At 43.5% G+C, this 19,603-nt stretch overlaps 1 protein-coding gene across 5 annotated transcripts in view; it reads left to right on the top strand.

The window, feature by feature from the left end:
- Window positions 1-19,603, top strand: part of ST3GAL3 (ST3 beta-galactoside alpha-2,3-sialyltransferase 3) — a 173,529-nt gene that overhangs the window by 118,516 nt on the left and 35,410 nt on the right. For all 5 annotated transcript variants that reach the window (XM_018072250.1, XM_029959663.1, XM_029959665.1 and 2 more), the window contains 2 exons: window positions 7,687-7,782; window positions 12,154-12,340. In XM_018072250.1, the coding sequence (XP_017927739.1) occupies window positions 7,687-7,782; window positions 12,154-12,340 (283 nt within the window). The remainder of the gene's footprint in view (window positions 1-7,686; window positions 7,783-12,153; window positions 12,341-19,603) is intronic.

Here is a 19,603-nt window from a genome sequence, read left to right as displayed (position 1 = left end):
TTTGTTTGACATTTTTGCCAGATAATTTTGCCAGTAAATTTGGCTGTGTTTTTTGGGTAGGTCAGGAGCTGGAAACTGAGTCCTCTTTCCAGTAAATCTGTAGATGCTGAAGACCTCTATTAAGTCAAACATAAGTAGCATAAAGCTTTTGACTATTTCCTAAGCTTTTGTTTCATGTGTTGTTACAAGACATGCTCTTGCCACTTTTTCAAATAAGTAAATAGCAGATTTTCAATAAACACATTATACTTTTCCAGCCTTTCTGACAAAACAACACTATCATAAGAAACTCTTAGAGGGAAAGAAGGGACTGGCTTATTTCAACAATGTTTTTCACCAGTTCCTCACTCATAAAGCAGGAATGTGTATTTGTGTTGGCCAAGCCTGTGTTAGGATGCACAGGAGAGAAGTCTCCTGGGCCCTGTGGTACTTGAATTCAACCCTTTAGAAGAAGCTTCTTTGATTCTTCAGTCCTATTGTAGAGGTTGCTTCTGAAACTCAGTGGCATGTTTACAATCCAGCTTCCAAGTGATAGGCCTTTAGTCTTTGCTGTCCTTGCTTTTCTGTCATTCCTTCCCTTTGCCCCAAGGTTTTGGTTTAATGTCACTGCCCAGATTAGGGGTACTTTTTTTCAGAAGCTGTTAGAGGTTTTTGCTGGGACATGAGCTCTTTTCAGAGTCCTGGTACTGCTTCTTTCCAGTGGTACTTGAACACGAGCTGACACAGTTCCTGCTTTCTAAACACATTGGGTTTATTTCCTGGCCCAGCTCCCGCTCTGCCCACTTTTCCATGACAAAGTTCATACGCTTTTCCAGCCTTTCCATAGGTCACCTCATCTCTCATGTTGATTGTAGAGCTTGCCTGCTGTAGTTAGAGTTAGGAGCTACTCTCTATTTGAAAGTTTATTCTTAGTCTTTCACAGTCTATGTGCTAATTTAGGTTTCTTTGAAGTTTGCCTTGCCTCAGAGCAGTGCCAGGTAGGGTTAGCCTTCAGACTTTGGATTAATTTGAGAAATTATGTCCAGAAGGCAAAATCATTTCACAGATGACCTTCTTAGAGATTTTGCACACAACTGAGTCTCATCCATCTGGGGTTTATCTCAGCTCTGGTTGGAGAGTTAAGATTTTAATCTGTTGAAAAATCCACATATAGACTCTTTCAGAAGGTTACTCGTGGGAAATTAGTGTTAATGACAGAGGGCAGGTGGAAGATTCTTACAGTGGAGGTTAATGTAATTGTGACCCTTGCTGCTCACCTGTTTTTTGAGGAGTAGAATGTTTCAGGTTTTCTAAAAGTAATTTCTCAGGAGGCTGTGAAACATAACCACTCTCGCATGAGCTGCTTGCTTTGGTTAATGTTCTTTATAATGGATTTGGTGCAGAGATAGGAAAGACCTAACACTCAAGCCTCATGAAATGTATGCAAAGTCCCTGTGACACCAAACACAAATGAGAGCTGGGGAACAGGCTAGACATGTATTTCTGTGGTATTGCAGTAACAAAGTTTGCTGGTGTGTAAACACACTTATATTGAGGAAGCACTGTTTTCTTGGGAATTGTTGTGATAGAGGCAAATCAGTGGATGTTGGTTGTGTGGTACATACACTTCACAGTCAAATACCCCCCAAAGCCCTTCCAAGTGAGCAGTTCTTAGGAAAATTAAAAATTGAAGTGTGTATGAGACAAGGGCTTGGGACAGCAAGCCACAAAGTGAGAGCCCAAAGGAGCATGCATCAGAGGGGTTATTAGGAGAGAGAGCTTGGGTACTGTGGGAGATGTTAATGCTGCCAAAAACCTGCTCGGTGAGTAGGGCATGGATGAAGACTTGGGTATGGTTCCAGAAATGTTCTTCACTGTGGTTGTCAATGAATTCCAACTGTGGCTGCAATGGGTATCTGCCATTTTGGATTCCAGAAGAGCTGACAGAGCAGACTGATGAAGGAAGGTTAGCTGCTTACTCATGTTTTCTCAAGCTCAAAGCACAGCCCAACAGTTCCTCTCTGTGACAGCTCCAGTGTGGTGGGAGCAGAGCCTTGAGGTTTGACTCACTCCCTTACTGCTCACTGGTCAACAAGAAAGGCCAGACCTCTCTCCTTTGCTCACCACCTTGGAGCAACTGGAGAGGACCTGGCCTAAGGGACCTTGAAAGGCCCCTTCCAACCCAAACAAACCATTCTTGGTTCTATGATTATGGGCTGAAAAAATGCCTTATTGTGGAAGCGTTAGGTAAGAGACACAGCTCAAGTCTATAAGGTACAAGGGCTCAGACTTGGGAGATCTTGTGAACCCTTCCACTTGTAGGCTCTCAGAAACCTAGTGAGCTGATTCTAGAAGCAGGGAAAAGGCTGCAGGTTCACCCTCTCTTCAAGATGGGTTCACACCAACATTTTCTCTGTTGGCAAAGCCAGTCTAAGAATCCATATTTTCTACTTTGTGCCGCTGCCATTGTTTGAAAAGGGACTTTAAAGTGGGTCAGTGAAATTATTCCAGTTTATGACTTTTTCCTCTTAACCCAGGTCATTCCAGTGACCTCATTTCCACAGCTCTCCTTCCACTCCAGCACTGTGTGGGCACAGAGCTGTAACAGCAGCAGGAGAGGCGGAGGGCTGAGGCGGGTGGGGAAGGTGAGTGCTGCCCAGCCCATTGAAACAAACGTTCGTGTAACTATACTCCTGAAGGCAGCTTTCCCAGGGGAAGGGTGGGAGAGGCAGGAAAGGTGAGGTCAGAGCAGTGCGTGAGAACATTGGAAGGAAAGAGAGGATTAGAGTTGTGTGGTGGAGGATCTGCACCAAACCTTTGGTCTCGTCCCTAGCCAAGCTTCTCCATTTCTGTCCTCCTTCACGAAGTTGGTCCTTGAGATGTTACATTCACTTGCCTCTCATAAGCCCTGGAAATGAATTTATTTGTTTGATTATCCCTGTAACAAAGGGCATCCTGATGCACCTTTCCTGACACAATGTACTGACATGGTGCTGAAACGAGGCGAACGTGATCCTTCCGGGTGTGCGTACACCTTTCATCATCCCACAGCAGCTTTGCCAACTCGCTTCAGCTAATCCCTCCATTGTATTATAACTACCAACAGCTGGAGGGCATGTGCACAAAGGCTAGAGTTCACACCTGTAACACAGTGTAAGTGGTGCCCTGCTTTCTTAGCTCTCTTCGTGGCTCCTTACTGTGGCACCTTTGTGTTGAACCTGCTTCTGCTCCAGGGCAGGGGCTAGGTAAAGCTGCAGTGGTGTTTGGGAGGGTAGTTACACGTCAGCTCTGAGCTTTTCTGGAAAAGATTGGAGATACAGGGGGCTTTCTTTAGAATCTCTGACCTCTTCTTTCAGAGCTGTTGTGTCTTTCTCCCTAGTACAGATGTTGGTGGGCCTCGTCTTTGACACTTCATAGTTCTCCTGCCCTCCACTGACTTTTCCAAGCCCATTTATATTGTTGACATTTTCACTACTTCCTTTAGTGGCTCATCCAGTGGCCTGTCCCTCATTCTGCAAATGGGTCAGGGCTTGGTTTCTATTTCCACAGCCCTTTTGCTGGCTGGACTTCAATGGATTTGGGGGTTAAATCTCTGTGGTGATGACATGTAAATTTCCTATGAAAAGACATAAATATAAAAACCTAACTGACCTTTTTGTATTGCCTCCAGGTGGTAATGAAGGAAAACTGAGAGTTTGAGCTTATGACTAACACAGTCTTTACTAATGCAATATATAAACTGAGCAGTCAGGAAGGAATTTGATAGAGCAGGAGAGATGTGTGTCCCTCTGGCTCGGGTTGATAGCACCCATTTAAGTAGCAGCAGCCAGTTCAAACCAGAATATGCTAAGCCTCCCTAAGCACCAGTTACCCTAAAGATGTTTTTTAATTATTCTGTTACATCTTTCCTCAAAGCCTTCAGTTCCAAAGTTGCGTAAAGGAAGGCTTTGTGGTTTCTCTCCCCTGACAAATCCCTAAAGTGCTTTGATAGGAGAGGAAGTAGGAATTGCTACAATGCAAACATGTGTTTACAGGGCTATATTGTTCAAGAAAATCTGCATGAATCCTGGTTTTGGTGTAGATGAACTCAACCTTGGAGTATCAGTGTCAAGAGTCTGTACATCTGGCTGCAGCTCCTTAGGGCTTTAGGGAAAGTCTGTCTGTGGAAAGTCCATGACCCTCCTTCATACCACCCTGGTAGCAAACTGGAACCTGGGCTGTGTCCGATGTGTTCGGTCCTTGAGCTCTTCTGGAAAAGAAACAGGGCTTTGATGTACTATGTAAACAAACATAAAGGTGTTTGCACACTTCTTTGTGGAGAAACAATTGAGCTGTAACTGATGCTGCTTGCACGGTGTGTTTCTTCAGCCAGAAGCTTGCCTGGAGCCAGAAGTGACTGTGTAGGTCTCCCATGCTCAGGCACCATCAGTGGGCAGAGTATGTTTGAAAGAAATTTAAGCTGCTGGAAGATCAAAGATTAGACCTTAGGGTCAGAAAGACACTAATGAAAAATCTTATCTGCAGACTTAAGGAAAAAGAAGAACACATTTAAATGTGTCAGGACCACAAGGGTATGAGGGTGGCTCAGGCATGAAGCTGGGCAAAGGTGATTAACCTATTAGTTATGATGAGTAAAGGCAGAACCATTCACTGAAGTATTTGTTTCTTTTTTGGAGATAAAAATAGAGCGATGTTGTCCCATTTTACAGCAACAATGAAATACTTTGTGTATTTTTTTTTTAGTAACTGTGAGGATATAAAATGACAATTATTTGTCTTTCAAGGTAAGCAATGCAGAGTGTTTAAAGAGTTAAATAAAGATTTTTTTTTTAGTTTGTTTTACTGTTTGCTTTTTGACCCTTCTTGGAACGTTTGATAGAACAGCAAATGTTGTGCCATTTTTGGAAAATATGGGAGACGATAAAGAGATGGCTGTAAGTTGATTAGCTTGGTTTGCAGGAAAAATCCTGGAAAGTTAGATCTGGGGCAGAGCTTGAATGACAGCATAACTGATGTGAGTTACTTTGGGTTTGTGGAAATGAAATCTTGCCATATAGAGGATATATTTTTTAGATGAACTAGAAGCTTAAATGATAACGGTAACCTTTTAGAGACAGGCATTAGTTATGTCTCAGTCCATTATATTCTGATTCTACACTACACCATTGTAGATATATCCTTTTTAGGAATGGGATAGTCAACATATCTTTAAAAAGTTACTGTCAGGGTTGAGAATTAATCCTTTAATGACACTTCCAGTGTAGTCCTGCTGGCAGGTATTTGCAGGGGCTAAAACCAATCTGGAATAAAGGTAAAATAACACTAGAAAAATTTGCCAGAACCAAAGACTGGGAAAGTAAGGAGTAGCAGGACCAGGTCAGTCTTGACCTTTGCACAGGATCCTTCTCTGAACACTGCTTCCCTGGAGCCAAATCAAAAATCAGGCATCACAGGTGTGACAACACAGATCATGTTTACAAGATGAGGATTATATTCTGCAAACCAATGACTATAAAAAGAGGATTGGAATGATGTACTTAAAATCTCTGTGTAAAGGGGACTCTGCTTTGAGCAGCATTAGCTCCACATACTGGTCTTCCAGATTCAGTACTTCAGAGATCTGGGGAGAAGTTGAAAATTGTTCAGAGAGGTACTGCAAGTGTGAATCAAGACCTAAGAGAGCTGCCTTACTGTGCAAGATGTGATGAGCTTGCTCCAGTTGGTATGGTCAATGGAAGATTAAAAATGAGCTTTGATCATTCCACGAGCACTGTGTGGGAGCAGGGCCATGAAAAGCTGCTGGAGCAGCTTTGGCTGGTGGAACTGGTTCTTTTATCTCATGTGTGGCAGCTCATGCTCACCAATCTGACCCATGAGGGGCAAATGTTTGTACACATGCGGATGTGGAAGGGGCTACTGACAGTAGATGGTGCTTTAATTTAGCAGAAAAGCAAAGAATGTGATTAAGTGATTTGAGGCTGGAACAAGCAGCTCTGTATTCAAAACTGGTAAGAGCTACCATCCTAACGTAAGTGGGAAAAGGATAGAGGGGAGTCTCCGTAGCTTGTAGCCTTTGGATTTTGACATAGTATCCTTCTTCAGAAGAGAAAATTAAGAAGAGTCATGGCTGAGAGACAACTGAGTAGAGAAACTACGGTATTTCACCCAGCAGTCTGTTGTTTAGGAGGTCAAACTTTCCTATCATAATCATCAGAAGAGTGTATTTCCATCCAAAATGTCACTTGGCCAGAACTGAACAATGTCTTTTTTTCCCTTTTGCAGCATCTTTTCCTTAAGGGTTTTGACAAAGCTGTAACCACCTTTGTCGCTTGTTTGGGTGTACTTGGGGTTGACTCTTTCACTTCCCTCTTTGTCACAATATACTGCCTGAACCAGATCTTGCATCTGCTTTCCCCTTGTTGCCAGAACTGTTGGGTTTTTTTTTTTTTTTTGCTGTGCCATCATCTATAAAATTCTTTCTCTGTTGTGGTTTAATTATCACAAGCATCTATGCTTCTTCAGCCTTATGGACACTGGGCTAATATGTCCATCTGCTTGAGGATGTTTTTTCTTTTGGAAAGGCTCAGATATGCAATGACACTTTTTCTGGGCAGGGGAAGCTGTTCCAGAGCATTTCTTGGTGCTGTTAATTCTGCACGTGTCTCCAGCTAATGGCTCTGTCAGCAGAGTGACCCTCAGTGGTTTAGCTGAGTCTTTAAGTGCACTCCAGCCCCACTCTGCAAAGAGGGACCCCACATAAGTGGAGCTTTCCTCATGCTGGCTCTTTAGACATCACAGAGAGGACAGCCTAGAAGAGCCCAGTTGACTGTGCCTGGGACTAGGAAGGCTGCCTAGGCCAGAGATCTGCTCCAAACAACTGATTGCCTTGGACCCTTTCCGAAAAAGGCTCTGCAGACACGTATTCCTTCAGTGAACTACCAGAGATGGAGGCACACTGCCAGAAGAGCCAGCTGCGTTTGGGATTAGATGGCTGGAAAGAAGTCCTTTTCTCTGTCTTCAAAACAAAATCACTTTTTAACATCTGCTGCAGAGAGTTCTCGTGACTCAGGGTTCCACAAGAAACTGTTCTCCTCCTTCTTTTTCCTGTTTCTTTTTCTTTCTAATTAAGGTTATTTCCCTTCCCTTTCCTCACCTATGGTGTCTCCATATATGTTTCCTACTGGACAGGAGTGGGAGAGGTGTCTTTTTTCTCTCCATTTAGTGGGGTCTTTTTGTCTCTCAAAGTCTTGTGATAACAGCAGCAATTTTGCTCTCACCAAGGTGAGCACACCCCAGATAACCTGGCAAGATCTGCCTGCACTCATAAAATTGCTTGGAGAAAAGACTTCCTCACTAAGCCTTTGGTTTATTGTTATTTCAGTGCTGAATGAATGATGAGAAGGTTTAAGTAAACAGATGGGTTTGATTCAAGCCCATCATACCACGGGTGTGGGGGGAGAGGAGCTGCTTGTCCTGACAGCTCATCTCATTAGGCCACACGTGGTGTGAGGTGTTGAAAGCAGTTTATCACGTGTAATGCCTGGGCATGATGAGGTGAGCTGGGGATCAAGTGTATCTCTGTCTCCCCCCTAATTCTTAATATTTACAAAGGTTTCCTGTAGTTCTCAGATGCATGCAAATTAAATATGTGTGGCTCTGTTTGCATTTACATTACAAAAATCACCTCTTCCTCTGTTTCTTCCACAGTCTCAGCTGCCGGCGATGTATTATTGTGGGAAATGGTGGAGTACTTGCAAATAAATCATTGGGGTTAAAAATTGATGACTATGATGTTGTTGTCAGGTGAGTCTTTGGCATTATAGTTTCCTTGTCATATATTCAGTTTCTGTATCAGTCCACATGCTATGCAGGCAGACTTTTAACCTGTGCTAGTGACAGTATCCATTTGTATGAAAACATGAAGTTATATGGAGGGGAAGAAAAGACAAGAGCATATAAATGTTTGTTATAAATGGTGTTCACATCAAAGGGTAAAGGCACTCCTCAAACATTCCATTTTCCACAGCTATTTGGGAATGTGGTCTCTCATATGATCCTGCTTGAACCTTCTCTTCACAGCTCCTTTCTAAAAGCTGCTGCTTTCTGTGATGCCCTTAGGTGGTGAAGCAGTAACTCAAACTGTTGGATCTGCTCCCAGATGTATCCCCTAGGTAGCTCAGGGAAGTATTACTGGTCATACATGTGTAGCGTTCCCCAGGAACTACACTTCACAGTTAGGATGGGAAGGACTAAGAGTGATGCAGCATAGGGTATTAGGAGGCAGGAAGCCTCTATGAGTGAGGACCCAGTGATTACAGGTGCCCTAGAAACTGGGAATACTTTACCTCTGTTCACTGTGGATGACAATGTTGAATAAGGGAGCAGAAGCAGAGTGGTGTAGGAGTGGAAAGGACCACAGGCAAAGTCAGGACTTCTTGCTTTGGCTGAGGACCTGGATCATTGCCATCTCAGAATGCTTGAAAAACGTGCTGATATGTGAAATCACAGGTCTAGTCATAACTCTTAGTAATAAATCTGTCAAGTCAGGGGGGCGTTCTGGGTGACTGGAGATTAACAAACATAATACCTGTACTAATGGAGACTCAGAGAGAGAGTGTGTGTAGGAGGGAGGGGGAGGATGTGCTCTAGGGAGCTACAGACCCATTAGTCTGACTTGAAAAAAAAAATGCAGAGCTTTCCAGCAGGTTTTGAATCGTGAGTAACAAAATATTACAAAGGTAAATAGGAAAAGTGGGATAAACTGCAGTGTAAGTTTATAAAAACTGGTTTAACACAGTCTAAGTTGGCATTTTTTGTCTTAGTAAGATAACTGATTTCACGTTAAAGGAAATGTGTCTGATATCATCTCTCTGAATTTCAGTCAGCTGTGAGATGTGGTGGCAAAAAGCAAATTCTTAGCTAAGGTGGGAGAAAGAAAGGGATTAGTAAAAGAATTTAAGGCAGGTATCATTTAGCATGGTCTCTGTTCTCTCCTATGTGCCAGTAATGGGCACATGAGGAAAGAACAGAACATAGAGAGAGTAATAAATGTCCTCTAACTCTGGACACAAAGAAGATCCCTTTTAGTCCTTTGTTCCTGTGAATGGCTCCCTGATTCTCCATCGGTGTGCTGGACACAGGGATGGCTGTTCAGAACAGGACAAAATTTTTACAGCCCTTTTCCTGGTCTCACAATCAGTTCTTAGCAAAGAGCTCTCACTACTTGTCATATTCTGGTGACTTGTAGTTATTTGAGCTGAATTAAAATGTAGTTATAGCCTTTTCTTGGTTTCAGAATGTTCAAAAAGTGGCAAAAGAACGGTTTCAATCCATCTGGACTAAGCCACCCACTGAGATTTACATCAGAAAGTCCACTATTTAATTTCCAAATGAAAAGTTCAATTTTTTCTCTCACATCAGTAAATCTAAGTCAGTTTGCAAGCTGGGAGGATAAGAGGGCAGCTGAGCACCTGTGCTGTTTGTGGGACAGATAAAGAGGAGAGAAGTCAACTGTAAAGGTTAAATGAAACCAGGTGCTTGGATGTGTATCCAACTGCTTGCTTTACTCCCGTGGAAGCTGAGGAAGTCCCTTGTATTATAGCATCCTTTTTCATGGGTTGCAAAACTCCTTTGAAGGATCATGTTTGGGACCTAGGAAGTGAATTTTAAGGGAAAAATGTGGTACATTTGTGGACAAAGATGTGATCCAGCAGTATGTGGAGTTTTTTGATGCCCATGTGAGGATTGCTAATTGCAGCATAAATTTTGTTCTTGTGATGAACATAGTCCAGTCGGTTTTGCCAGTTCTAAAAACAGCTTGGAGTGAGTTGGTTACTGTTTTTTCTTTAACTAGATATTATCAGATTTCAGTGCAGATGTTATTCCCAGCTGTGACACTGTTTACCTGGCAGGAACTTCTTGCAGCAGTCAGTCATCAGTATTCTGAAATGCCTCCTTGCAGGCAGGGCAAAAACAAGTGTGTATCAGAAATTCCTGATCAGAACAAGATAGGGATTCACCTGCTGATGATACTTTAGTGGTAGGGTCTTCATGGTGCCACGGTTAGGAGTTAGTGTCTCATCAGCAGACATGGACTGAAAAACACTCTGAAACTTCTGTGAGAAAACTGCCCATCCATGGACAACACAAGGAGGCCTGACATCCTAACTGAGGTTTTTCAAGATTTAGCTGTGCTTATAACCACTAGTGTGTCTTGCCTAGGAAGGGGTTTGAGCTGTGTAGCATCACCTTGGTGAACACAGGCTGTGGCTGCCAGAACTTCTCCTGGTCCCTTACCCACACTGCCCTCTGGGCACTGCCCCTGGGGCTGACAGTGCTGGCTCTTGGAAGGACTCCATAACTGGGACTCCATCAGCAACTCACACTCTGGCCCCTTGCTGGGGACCTGAGTTCATTTTCCTCGGGGAAATGGCTTGTTTTGTTTCCTGCCTAGACACAAAGCAGGGGTCCCAAGTTTTGGGAGCATTGACAAGGTAAGCAGCAAACCAGCAAACCGAGCAGCTGGGGATGGGGAAAACCCTGCCAAAGAGCCACACGTTGGCATCTGAAATGACTCCAGACACCTTCTCCTCAACTTCAAGAAAACAGATAAAAATATGCTTAACTAGCTTTCTTCACACAGTACTTTGTAATATTTATCTCTGTTTCCTTTACTTTATGTAAGGTCATCTACCCCAAAGACACACAACACCTTAAAGTTTAAATAATACCCATAGGAAAAGTGAGTGATGTGTGAATGCACCGCCAGCAACAGAGGAGAAGCAGGGGATCAGGCTGGCTGGGAGCACTGTTACTGCAGGTAGTCAGGTCTAGCTACCTCAAAGTCAGGCTACAAAGCAAGGGTTTATAAACCATGGAAAAAGAGTTCATCTGCTGTATAAATTGTGATGGTGCTGATTCTTAAGTTGCTTTCCCTTCAATATTTTATTCCTAATGATAAAGCAAGTATTTTTACTAAAAATGCATAGGACTTTGTTCCTCTAAAATTTGAATATAATTTCAGATTTTATACAGAGATTTTCTTCTCCTAAAAAGTTTCCAATGTAAAATGCTTACCCAGGCTGAAAAAGACATATCCAGATACTCATTAACATTCCTGCACGGCAAAATTTGCAGTCCATAAGCACTTTCCAGTATATTGAACTACACCAAGTCAAGAATGCTGCAATAATTCAAGCAGGCAATACTGTTCCATCAAGGGCTGCTATTTGATGTCAGCAAGATTTGTATTCCAAGTTACTTGAGATTTCCTCAGCTTTGGCCTTCTAGTTTTGAATAGAAGTTTTGAATAATGTCATGAAAGTCATCATTGCAGTTCATGCCAAAGCGGTTTGTTTTTTCAAAGGAAAAAACTTTGTTCCTGAGAAATATTTTAACAAAAGCACAGCTAAATACATAGCATTCCCTTAGAAATCAGTGTGCCCAAGAGCAAAGCTCTGTGTCTGCTTGGGTGTTTTCAGAGTGGGATGCACTTCCACAGCAGAAACTCCTTGGAGTCAGTGAGACTGAAGTTGTGCTGAGCCTTGCCCCAGCCATGCAGCCCAACTTCCTCCTTTGTGCTGCCATTGCAAGGCACCTCACCCTCCAGATGGGCCAGTTTGGGGAATTAAACCCAGGAGATTGTTCCTTTGGGGGTTTTTTGAGAATTATATCCCTAAACAGCCTCACTGCAGGTAAAATGAGCAGTGTGAACTCTGGATTGGGGTTGGAGCATTAGACCAGGTTCAGCTCTTTTAAAACTGATGTGGAGCTGCATCATCTCTTTCTGCACAGTCTTGCAGAATCCAAGTGACACATCACAGGAGCAATGGGATGTTAAAATATTAATGCTTAGTTCGTAACTCTAAATCTGCAAGGACAATATTTTTCAGTTTCCTTTTCCAAAGCTTCCGATTCAGTGTAAATCACAATAGTGGATATGCAGAAATGATTTGCATTATATTCAATTGTATAATTTAAATGGCTTCTAATTAAACTGTCATCACAGTTGGTATAAACGTTCATAAATGTTCGTGTTGAAGAACTGGAAGAGGTAACATTTGCTGCTCTAACACCTGCTACAGGGAATTCTTGCTCAGCAGTGATTGCTGTGTCATCAACACCCCTGAGTGTAAGTGGGAATCCTTGACAGTGTCTTCTCTGGTTGCCCTGCAGGCTGAACTCGGCTCCAGTGAAAGGCTTTGAAAAGGACGTGGGTGGCAAGACAACACTCCGGATCACATATCCTGAAGGTGCAATCCAGAAAATGGAGCAGTATGAGAAGGATTCCCTGTTTGTTCTGGCAGGATTCAAATGGCAGGATTTCAAGTGGCTGAAATACATTGTTTACAAGGAGAAAGTGGTAAGAACGCTGTCAGCTGATGCTGTGAAGGTCACCTAATTAGTAATGGTGGGCAGACATGGTATCACCATTGTATTTGCCACATTTGGGTCTGAGGAGAATTCCTCTGTGTGTCCTGCTGCATTTAAGTGAAGACTTTCTTTATCTCCATGGACTTCAGCTTTAATTAAGTGTGTTTTACAATGACATCTCTCTGTAACTTGGCCTTGCGTCACAGATGAGGCTTTCTATTCAAGATTATGTTAGTGTGTACTATAAACAATGAATTTAATTTTTATTTATTTTAAAGGGTATTTAAAAGGACCAGCTCTTGCATGGATTTTATGGTCTCTTAGGATTTAAGAGCAGAGGAAAGAAAAGAGCAATGGCAAGAGGAAGAAGTGGGAGTCTGGGGACAAGGAGGAGGGGAGGACAACAGCATCACAACTTGTTGAAAAGGCTACAAGCAGACTTAATGTGACCTTAATAGCACAAACCATTATATTTTTCTCAGTTACTGAGATTTGTGATTTGTGTCTGATTGAAGTATCATCCAGAGCAACGGTATCAAGTGTAATTTTAAAACACTGAAATGATGAATACACTGCTTTCCCCATGTAAATATTTTCCCCCCATTGGTTGCATTAGTGCCCTTCTGAAGTACCATGGACCTGTTAATAGTCAGGGCTGTTCTCTGTAATTCACCCATCCTGAATGGAATCAGGTTGTGATCAGTGACTTCTCATTCAGTGGATGGTTTGTCTTCATCTGCTGTCATGATATCCAGAATAAATGCCCTCTATTTGGGTATAGTTCTTGTTTTACATATCTTAAATATCTGTTTTCAAATGCTTCTCAATGACTTTTCAGCAAATAACAAGACAAATGGATTAGCTTTTGGAGGATGGGATATTATATCATGTGTTTGGAGACAGACAGAGAGAGGAGGTTGGCAGCTCACCACATACACAGAATGAAGCAGTCTGGAAGTCTAATTGCACACAGTTGTTACAGAGATGGCCTTAAGGGCTCATACTTTGCTCTTGTCTCATACTGGCACCAACTTGCAATTATTTTCCTGGTACCAGACAGATGAAGTTACCTGTCAGCCTCTGGGCAAGCACAAGTGGGCTTTCGTAACATGAATAATTGAGTTAAAAGTAATTTTCTTTGATTTATGTAAGGCTCCTCTTCCTCGTTCAGGGGAAGGGAAAACCCTGGCAGTGTCAGTGCCCTGCAGCCTGAACACAGTTGCAGGGACTCGTGGTGTTTAGCTTGAAGTTCAAGGGATGGGTTGGTTTACTTGAAAACAAATTGAATTTCCACCTGATGCTTGCAGTCAAGTGGTCATCACTAGATTCTAATATGGTATCCTCTGCTCTTAGAAAGATGCAGCAAATTGTCTGTTAAAACTTGCTAGAAGACAGGGGAGAGCCATTGCAGTTGTTTGAACTGAGTGCTTCAGTGCCCAGCTTGGTAGAGAGCAAAAGGAACTTGAGCTTCTTGCATTGCATGTTACTGCAGTGCTCTTGTGATTGGCTCCTTATCCTTTATTTCTTCAGAATAAACTCTCCCATTTCTTTCAGTTCTTTTAGGTGATGTTTTCCAGATCTCTTAATTCCTGTTGCTCTTTTGAATGCCTGCAGTTAATTAATCTTTTCCTTAAAGAGCAGTGCCCAAAAATGTACAGACTATAGCAAAAAGAGAGGAGCAAACAGCTGCTTCACTAGCCTCACAGTTCTCATTCCTCATACATTTGCTGTTTGGACAGCCTTTTCCACAGTGGCATGGAACTGGAGGTGAGTGTCGGGTTCCTTGAGACTCCAGGTCTCAGGAAGAATTGAAGAGCAGCCACCTCCCCAGCTCCACACCCTGTGCTTCTGCCATTGGCTCCTCCTGTCAAAGAGCAGCACTGTGCACTTGTCCCCACCAGTTCTTTCTTCCAGAACACTTCTCCAGTTTGCCAAGTTCCTTTGGCAGAGCTTCCCAGCATCCCTGCCATTCTTTCCAGATCCATGTCCTCTGCAATTTAATAAACATACTTTTTATTCCATCATCCAGGTTAATAATGAAAACACTAAATAAAGTTGGTTCCTAGGCAGAACCCAAAGTAATAACATCCTCCCATTTCTACAGTGAGCCCACTGAGAACTCATCCTCGATAGTTTTTTGGCCACTTCTGAACTTGTATCACAGTAGTATCCTTAATAACAGTTTTAGGATGTTTGTGAAAGTGATCTCTCAGAAGCTTTACTGAATACCAGTTACATGTCTTCCTTCTTCCCACTGATAATTTTTCTTCTGTATAAAGAATTTTTTTTAAACATAATTTGCTCTTGACAAATCCTGGTGGGTGGCTACTCAGTCTTTCTTATTTTTTTCAGGTGCTTACAAACAATTAATCCTGCTATTCTGGGAATTGAAATCATAAATCAACTCTCTTCCCTTTTCTGCCTTTTAAGGCTAGGCACTGCTTTTGTCCATCTTTCAATCCTTTGAGAATCCTACCTGTTCTGCACAAGTTCCCAAAGGGAGTCATTGCTGGTTTTTGAGGCTGCTGGGTCATTGAATACTTTAGGATACAGACCAGGTGACTGGAAAACATCAGTCTTGTGCTCTCTAGTCTGATCTCTATTTGAGGCTGAGATCTTGCTGTCACTGGCTTTAGCTGCAAGCAGGTGGGTGGCACAGCTGCTTTTCTAGAGGAAACTGATGCAGAAAGTGCTGTCTCTTAGATAGAAATGACCCAATGGAGAACGAGCAGGGCTATGGGAATAGCACACAGGTGTCTGTTCTGGTAGTGAGTGTTAGTATTTTTATCAGTGTGTGGTAAGTTCAGGATGACAAATGCCTGCCCAGTGCTCTCTGTGGAGAGTTTGTTTCTCTCAGCTGATGTTCCAGAGAAAAGGGAGCTTCTTCCTTTCCTGGATTCATCTAGAGGCACTTGCTTGATCTGAGAGGTCTGTATGCCACTGTTGGTTATTCCTTATCTGACACGTCCCTCTGCAAGACTTCATCCCTGCTGCAAACCAACCATTACAGTCAGGAGTCTGACTTAGGATGGAGAAAAGGAAAATGGAAGCATCCTGCTAAAAAACACAACTGCTGTGGAAGTGGACACATTCCTCAAAAAAAATAGGCTGATCTCTGCCCTCTGATGTTTCCTTTGCTCGTGACTGTTGATAGAGACTGCATGTGTCCATGGCACAGTCACAGGTGGGTATGAGACTTCCTGAATTTCTTCAGACACCTGGAGCTGCTTGGACCTGCTTGACCAGAGATTCTGGGCCAGGTATTAGGATCTTTGCTTAGTCCTCTCTTGAGTAAGTGAAATCAAAGGGAGTTTATCTGAGAAAGAGTAAATGAAAGGCGAGTGGCTATTTATTGCTGGGTCAGTGGTCAGATAAGATTATTCTCCCTGCAGCTGAGAGGGATTTGCTCTGTGTTATGTGAGTCTTTTGGCAGCATTTGCGTACTGAGAAAGGGATAAGTGCTTTGCAGAGAAGGATTTTCTGGAGATGTTATGAGGAAAAAGAATCAATGTGATGAAGAAGCACCAACAGAACGGAGAGGCTGGGGATTTTATGTGTTACACACTCTGGTGTAATGGCCTCCCAGAGATCTGTGTGATGCCCTAGGAGATGCTACGTCCAGAAACCAGAGCAGTGGAGTATGGACCAAGGAAAAAGCAAAAACTCAACTGCTTTTTATTTCCCAGTAAAACAGAAATATCTGGAAGCAAGTAAAAACTTGAGAGAAAACATTATTCTAGAAAAAGGAGAGGTTTGGCTAAATATTCAGCAACAACAGCAAAACAAAGGTAGTCTCCATCACAGAGTTCTGGCTGAGCTGACGCTCCAAATTGTCCTGTAGGAAGTTACAGCAGTGACTGGTATCACCAGAGAGTGTACAGCTGCCTTTAAGAAGGGGAAGGGTGAGTGAATCTGAGCGACTAAAACCCTGGTAATCTGATTTCAGTCATTTGACAAGCATTAGAATAAACTGAAGGAGAAAATAATTGCACCGGTTGCAACTAAAAGGAGTATGGGATAGACAAAAGTGACATGGTTTAGCAGAGGGGAGTATTGCACCATGCTGACCTAATATGTCAGTGTACAAGTGGAAAGGAAGTGAGTTGGAGTCCCACAGCCTGCAGTGGCCTGAACTCGTGGTTGTTGCAGAAGGGTCACAGATGTGAGTTGTTCGTGCGTCTGTGGTGACTGGTCTGGCAGTGCTGCCTTGGAATCATTGCTGCAAGAGCCTGCTGACACAGCCAGGCACCCCTTGGATGATGAAACGACTGCTGCCAGTGATCCCCAGAGAGGGATTACTCATGGGCAGTCACTCAGAACAGTTACACTTTCTCCTGGACTGTTCTTTTTGCCAAGAGACATTACCTATGTTCCGATCCACCCTGCTGCTTCCTGCTTCTTGTACCCTCCTGCATCACCCTGGGTCTTCCAGTGACAGAAGCTCTTCCTGAGCACCCAAAGTACCAGTGAAATTATATGGGGGGGGAGGTTTGGTCATATATTGCTCTTAAAATAAGAGGCAGAAGTTTCTCTATTTTGTGGAGAGTAGATGCTTCCTGAAACAAACAGTAATTTTCAGCTCCAGATATGCAAATCAGCTATCTCAGCCTGGTGCTGAGGCCAATTCCAGCGTGGTTTCTTGCCCATCATTAGTGAATCAGAAAGAGCTCTCTTGCTTGCTAGGGCTGACTTCCCTGAACATCTGGCACACAGCGATAAAGCAGCCAAGTGAGGGCAAAGGTGTCACTAGAAATTGGCAGCTAACAAGCTTCCTTCTCGTGTGATAATGAGCCTGCGGATGATTCCGACGGGAATCTCTGCAGCCTTTGCCAGGAGGAGTCACTTGTGCAGTGAGCCCCTGCGGCACCTCCAAATTCTCTTTGATAGTGAAAGTCATAGGAGCAAGTGAGCACCTGCCTGCGAGCGTGGCCAGGTTGGGCTGTGTGTCCCTTGCAGGGGCATGTCTTTGACAACTTGCACACAGCAGTGATGCCATCCGAAAAGCAGTGCTCCCTCAGCAGTGGGGGTGGGCACAACATAACCCCTCCTCCTTTGTCACAGCATGTCACTGCTGCTTGGGGGCATCTTCTGGATGTGGCAGCAGGGGAGGTTTTATTTAACGTTTTGTTTGGGAACTGCATATTTGTATTAGCAGCTTACTTCTAGTCCTGCTAAAATGTGCATTACAATACCCTCCTGGCGTGATCAGTGTTACTGTGCTAGAGCCAAGGCCGGGCTGCTGCCAGAGCCCGGTCTGTCTGCTGAGCTTTTGTTTAGAGCTTCTCTTCTTCCATTAGTTAATGACCTTGTCATGCTGCATGTTTGCTAGGGCAGACTGTGAACGTCACAGCCCTGCAGTTCACTGTGGATTCCTCAGATTCTGAAATGGCCTTACCTGTGGGCTGTTTTACATCCCTAAACAAAACAGCTTGGGAGCCATCATGCTCCTCCTGTCATCTTCAGGAAAACAGTGAGGCTGTGAATCTGTTGTTGCTGTCCAACCCTAAGTAAGGCTTCATTCACATGCATGTATTTTCAGCTTGTTTGGAATTTGAGACCAGCACTTGAGCAGGTGATTTCTCTGAGTCTTGGCTAGGGAGAGAGAACCTGCTTTTTCCAATGCTGTCCCTTGCCTTTGGTGACAAAGGGAGTGGCCACTGCCGCTGGCAGATTCGCTCCAGAGTTTGCTTCTGGATTGCAAATATTTACTTTCCCTTTTCTCCTCCAAGGGGCTTGTTGCTTTAACTATCTTGTGTACGGTTGATCTTTTCAGGTTTTAAAGGACTGTGGGAGAGACATGTGGGATGATTCTTGGGACAGCATTCTGATTTGGTGGGGCTCTAAATCCACCACAAGTTGTCTTAATGCATTATGAGTTTAAAGCTTGGTTACAGGTTTGTGGTGCCTCATCCTGTGCTGAAACACAGCTTCAGCCCACCTGCTTAGAGATGTGCCTGAGTGGGCATTGCCTCGTGTCTGCCTGCTCTCCTTGGACTCAGCTGAAAGGGGACAGAAGCTGGACATGCTGCTCCATGATAAATGAGGAAAGCTTTTGAACTGAGAAGTCAGCTTAAGGGTTGTCTCATGTCTTTCGCAAATTTGAGTTTTCACCTAAATAGCCATTTATAACTAATCCCTTCAGGAGTATAATATAGGAAGGCACGGCTGGTGAGTAAGGCAGCCAGCCTGCTTAAAGGACATGATGAGGCTTGCAGTAGGGGAAGAGGCAAGAAAGCCTTTTTGGTGGTGGTTGTCCTGTAGTCCTAGCACGGGGTGCAAAAGCCATTTCCAATCACAGAGAGTGGAGGGATTCTAGGAGGAATTTTAGCAGGGAAGTACCTTACCACGTTATTAGGATGGTTCGTTGCCTCACTCAAAGCAGCTGAACTGTTAATAAATGTGGAAGCACAGAAAATGCTTTGTAATAAAGTGAAAATGTGAGGCAGACTCTCCTGGCACCTACCAAGTCTCTGACTGAGATGAGGTGGGAGAGTCTGTGTGATGGAATATTCCATATTCCTTTGAAAAAGAGTAGCTGAAAGTTAGTTTATCTTTCTAGGATGATTCTTGTGACATGGTTGAGTTTTGGTTTTTTAGGTTTTGATCTCTCTGGGTGTGTAGAAGGGTTGTCCATACTGCCTGAGGGGTTGTGCTCCCTGAGCTGTTTCACCAGTGCAGTGCATTGGTGGGAGTAGCCCAAGGGAACCATGGAAGACTTGCATATGAAAAAAATAAATCCTTCTCTGTGACTGGCCAGGAAATCAGGGCCATTTTCAGAAGGTGTAAGGAGAAGTATAAACACTATGAGAGAAGGCTTTGAGAAGTATGAACACTATGAGCCAGTTTTTTTCCAGTCATGGTTAGAAGAGAGGCTGGAAAATATGTAGGGATGCCATATAAAATCTTGTCCCTGTTGACCAAAAGAGGGAGAAAACTTCAGTTCTGTGTTTGTGATTTTTAACAAGCTTTCAGGTAGCACTCGTGGTGAGACCATACTGGAACCTCAGTAGGCAAATGACCCAGTTTGAAACATGGGCCTTGGGGGAGACTTCCTGGCCAGATTCCCAAAGGAAGGTTGTTGGTATGGAAGGTGCAGGCTGGAGCTTGCCCTTCATACATACCTGCATGCAACAGCGTAATAAGATTAGGCAGGTCACTACATAGCTGAGAGCTGTTCCCACCCAGGCATGCACAGTGTGTCTGTAAGTACAGACTTACTGTGAAGCATCAGCTGGTGACAGGGGCTGCTCTG

This window comes from Manacus vitellinus, unplaced genomic scaffold, assembly GCF_001715985.3.
Source record: "Manacus vitellinus isolate BGI_N305 unplaced genomic scaffold, ASM171598v3 scaffold_21_pilon, whole genome shotgun sequence".
Taxonomy (NCBI): Eukaryota; Metazoa; Chordata; class Aves; order Passeriformes; family Pipridae; genus Manacus; species Manacus vitellinus.
Note: the sequence above shows the minus strand (reverse complement) of the source record. Positions and strands in the feature narration are given on the sequence as shown.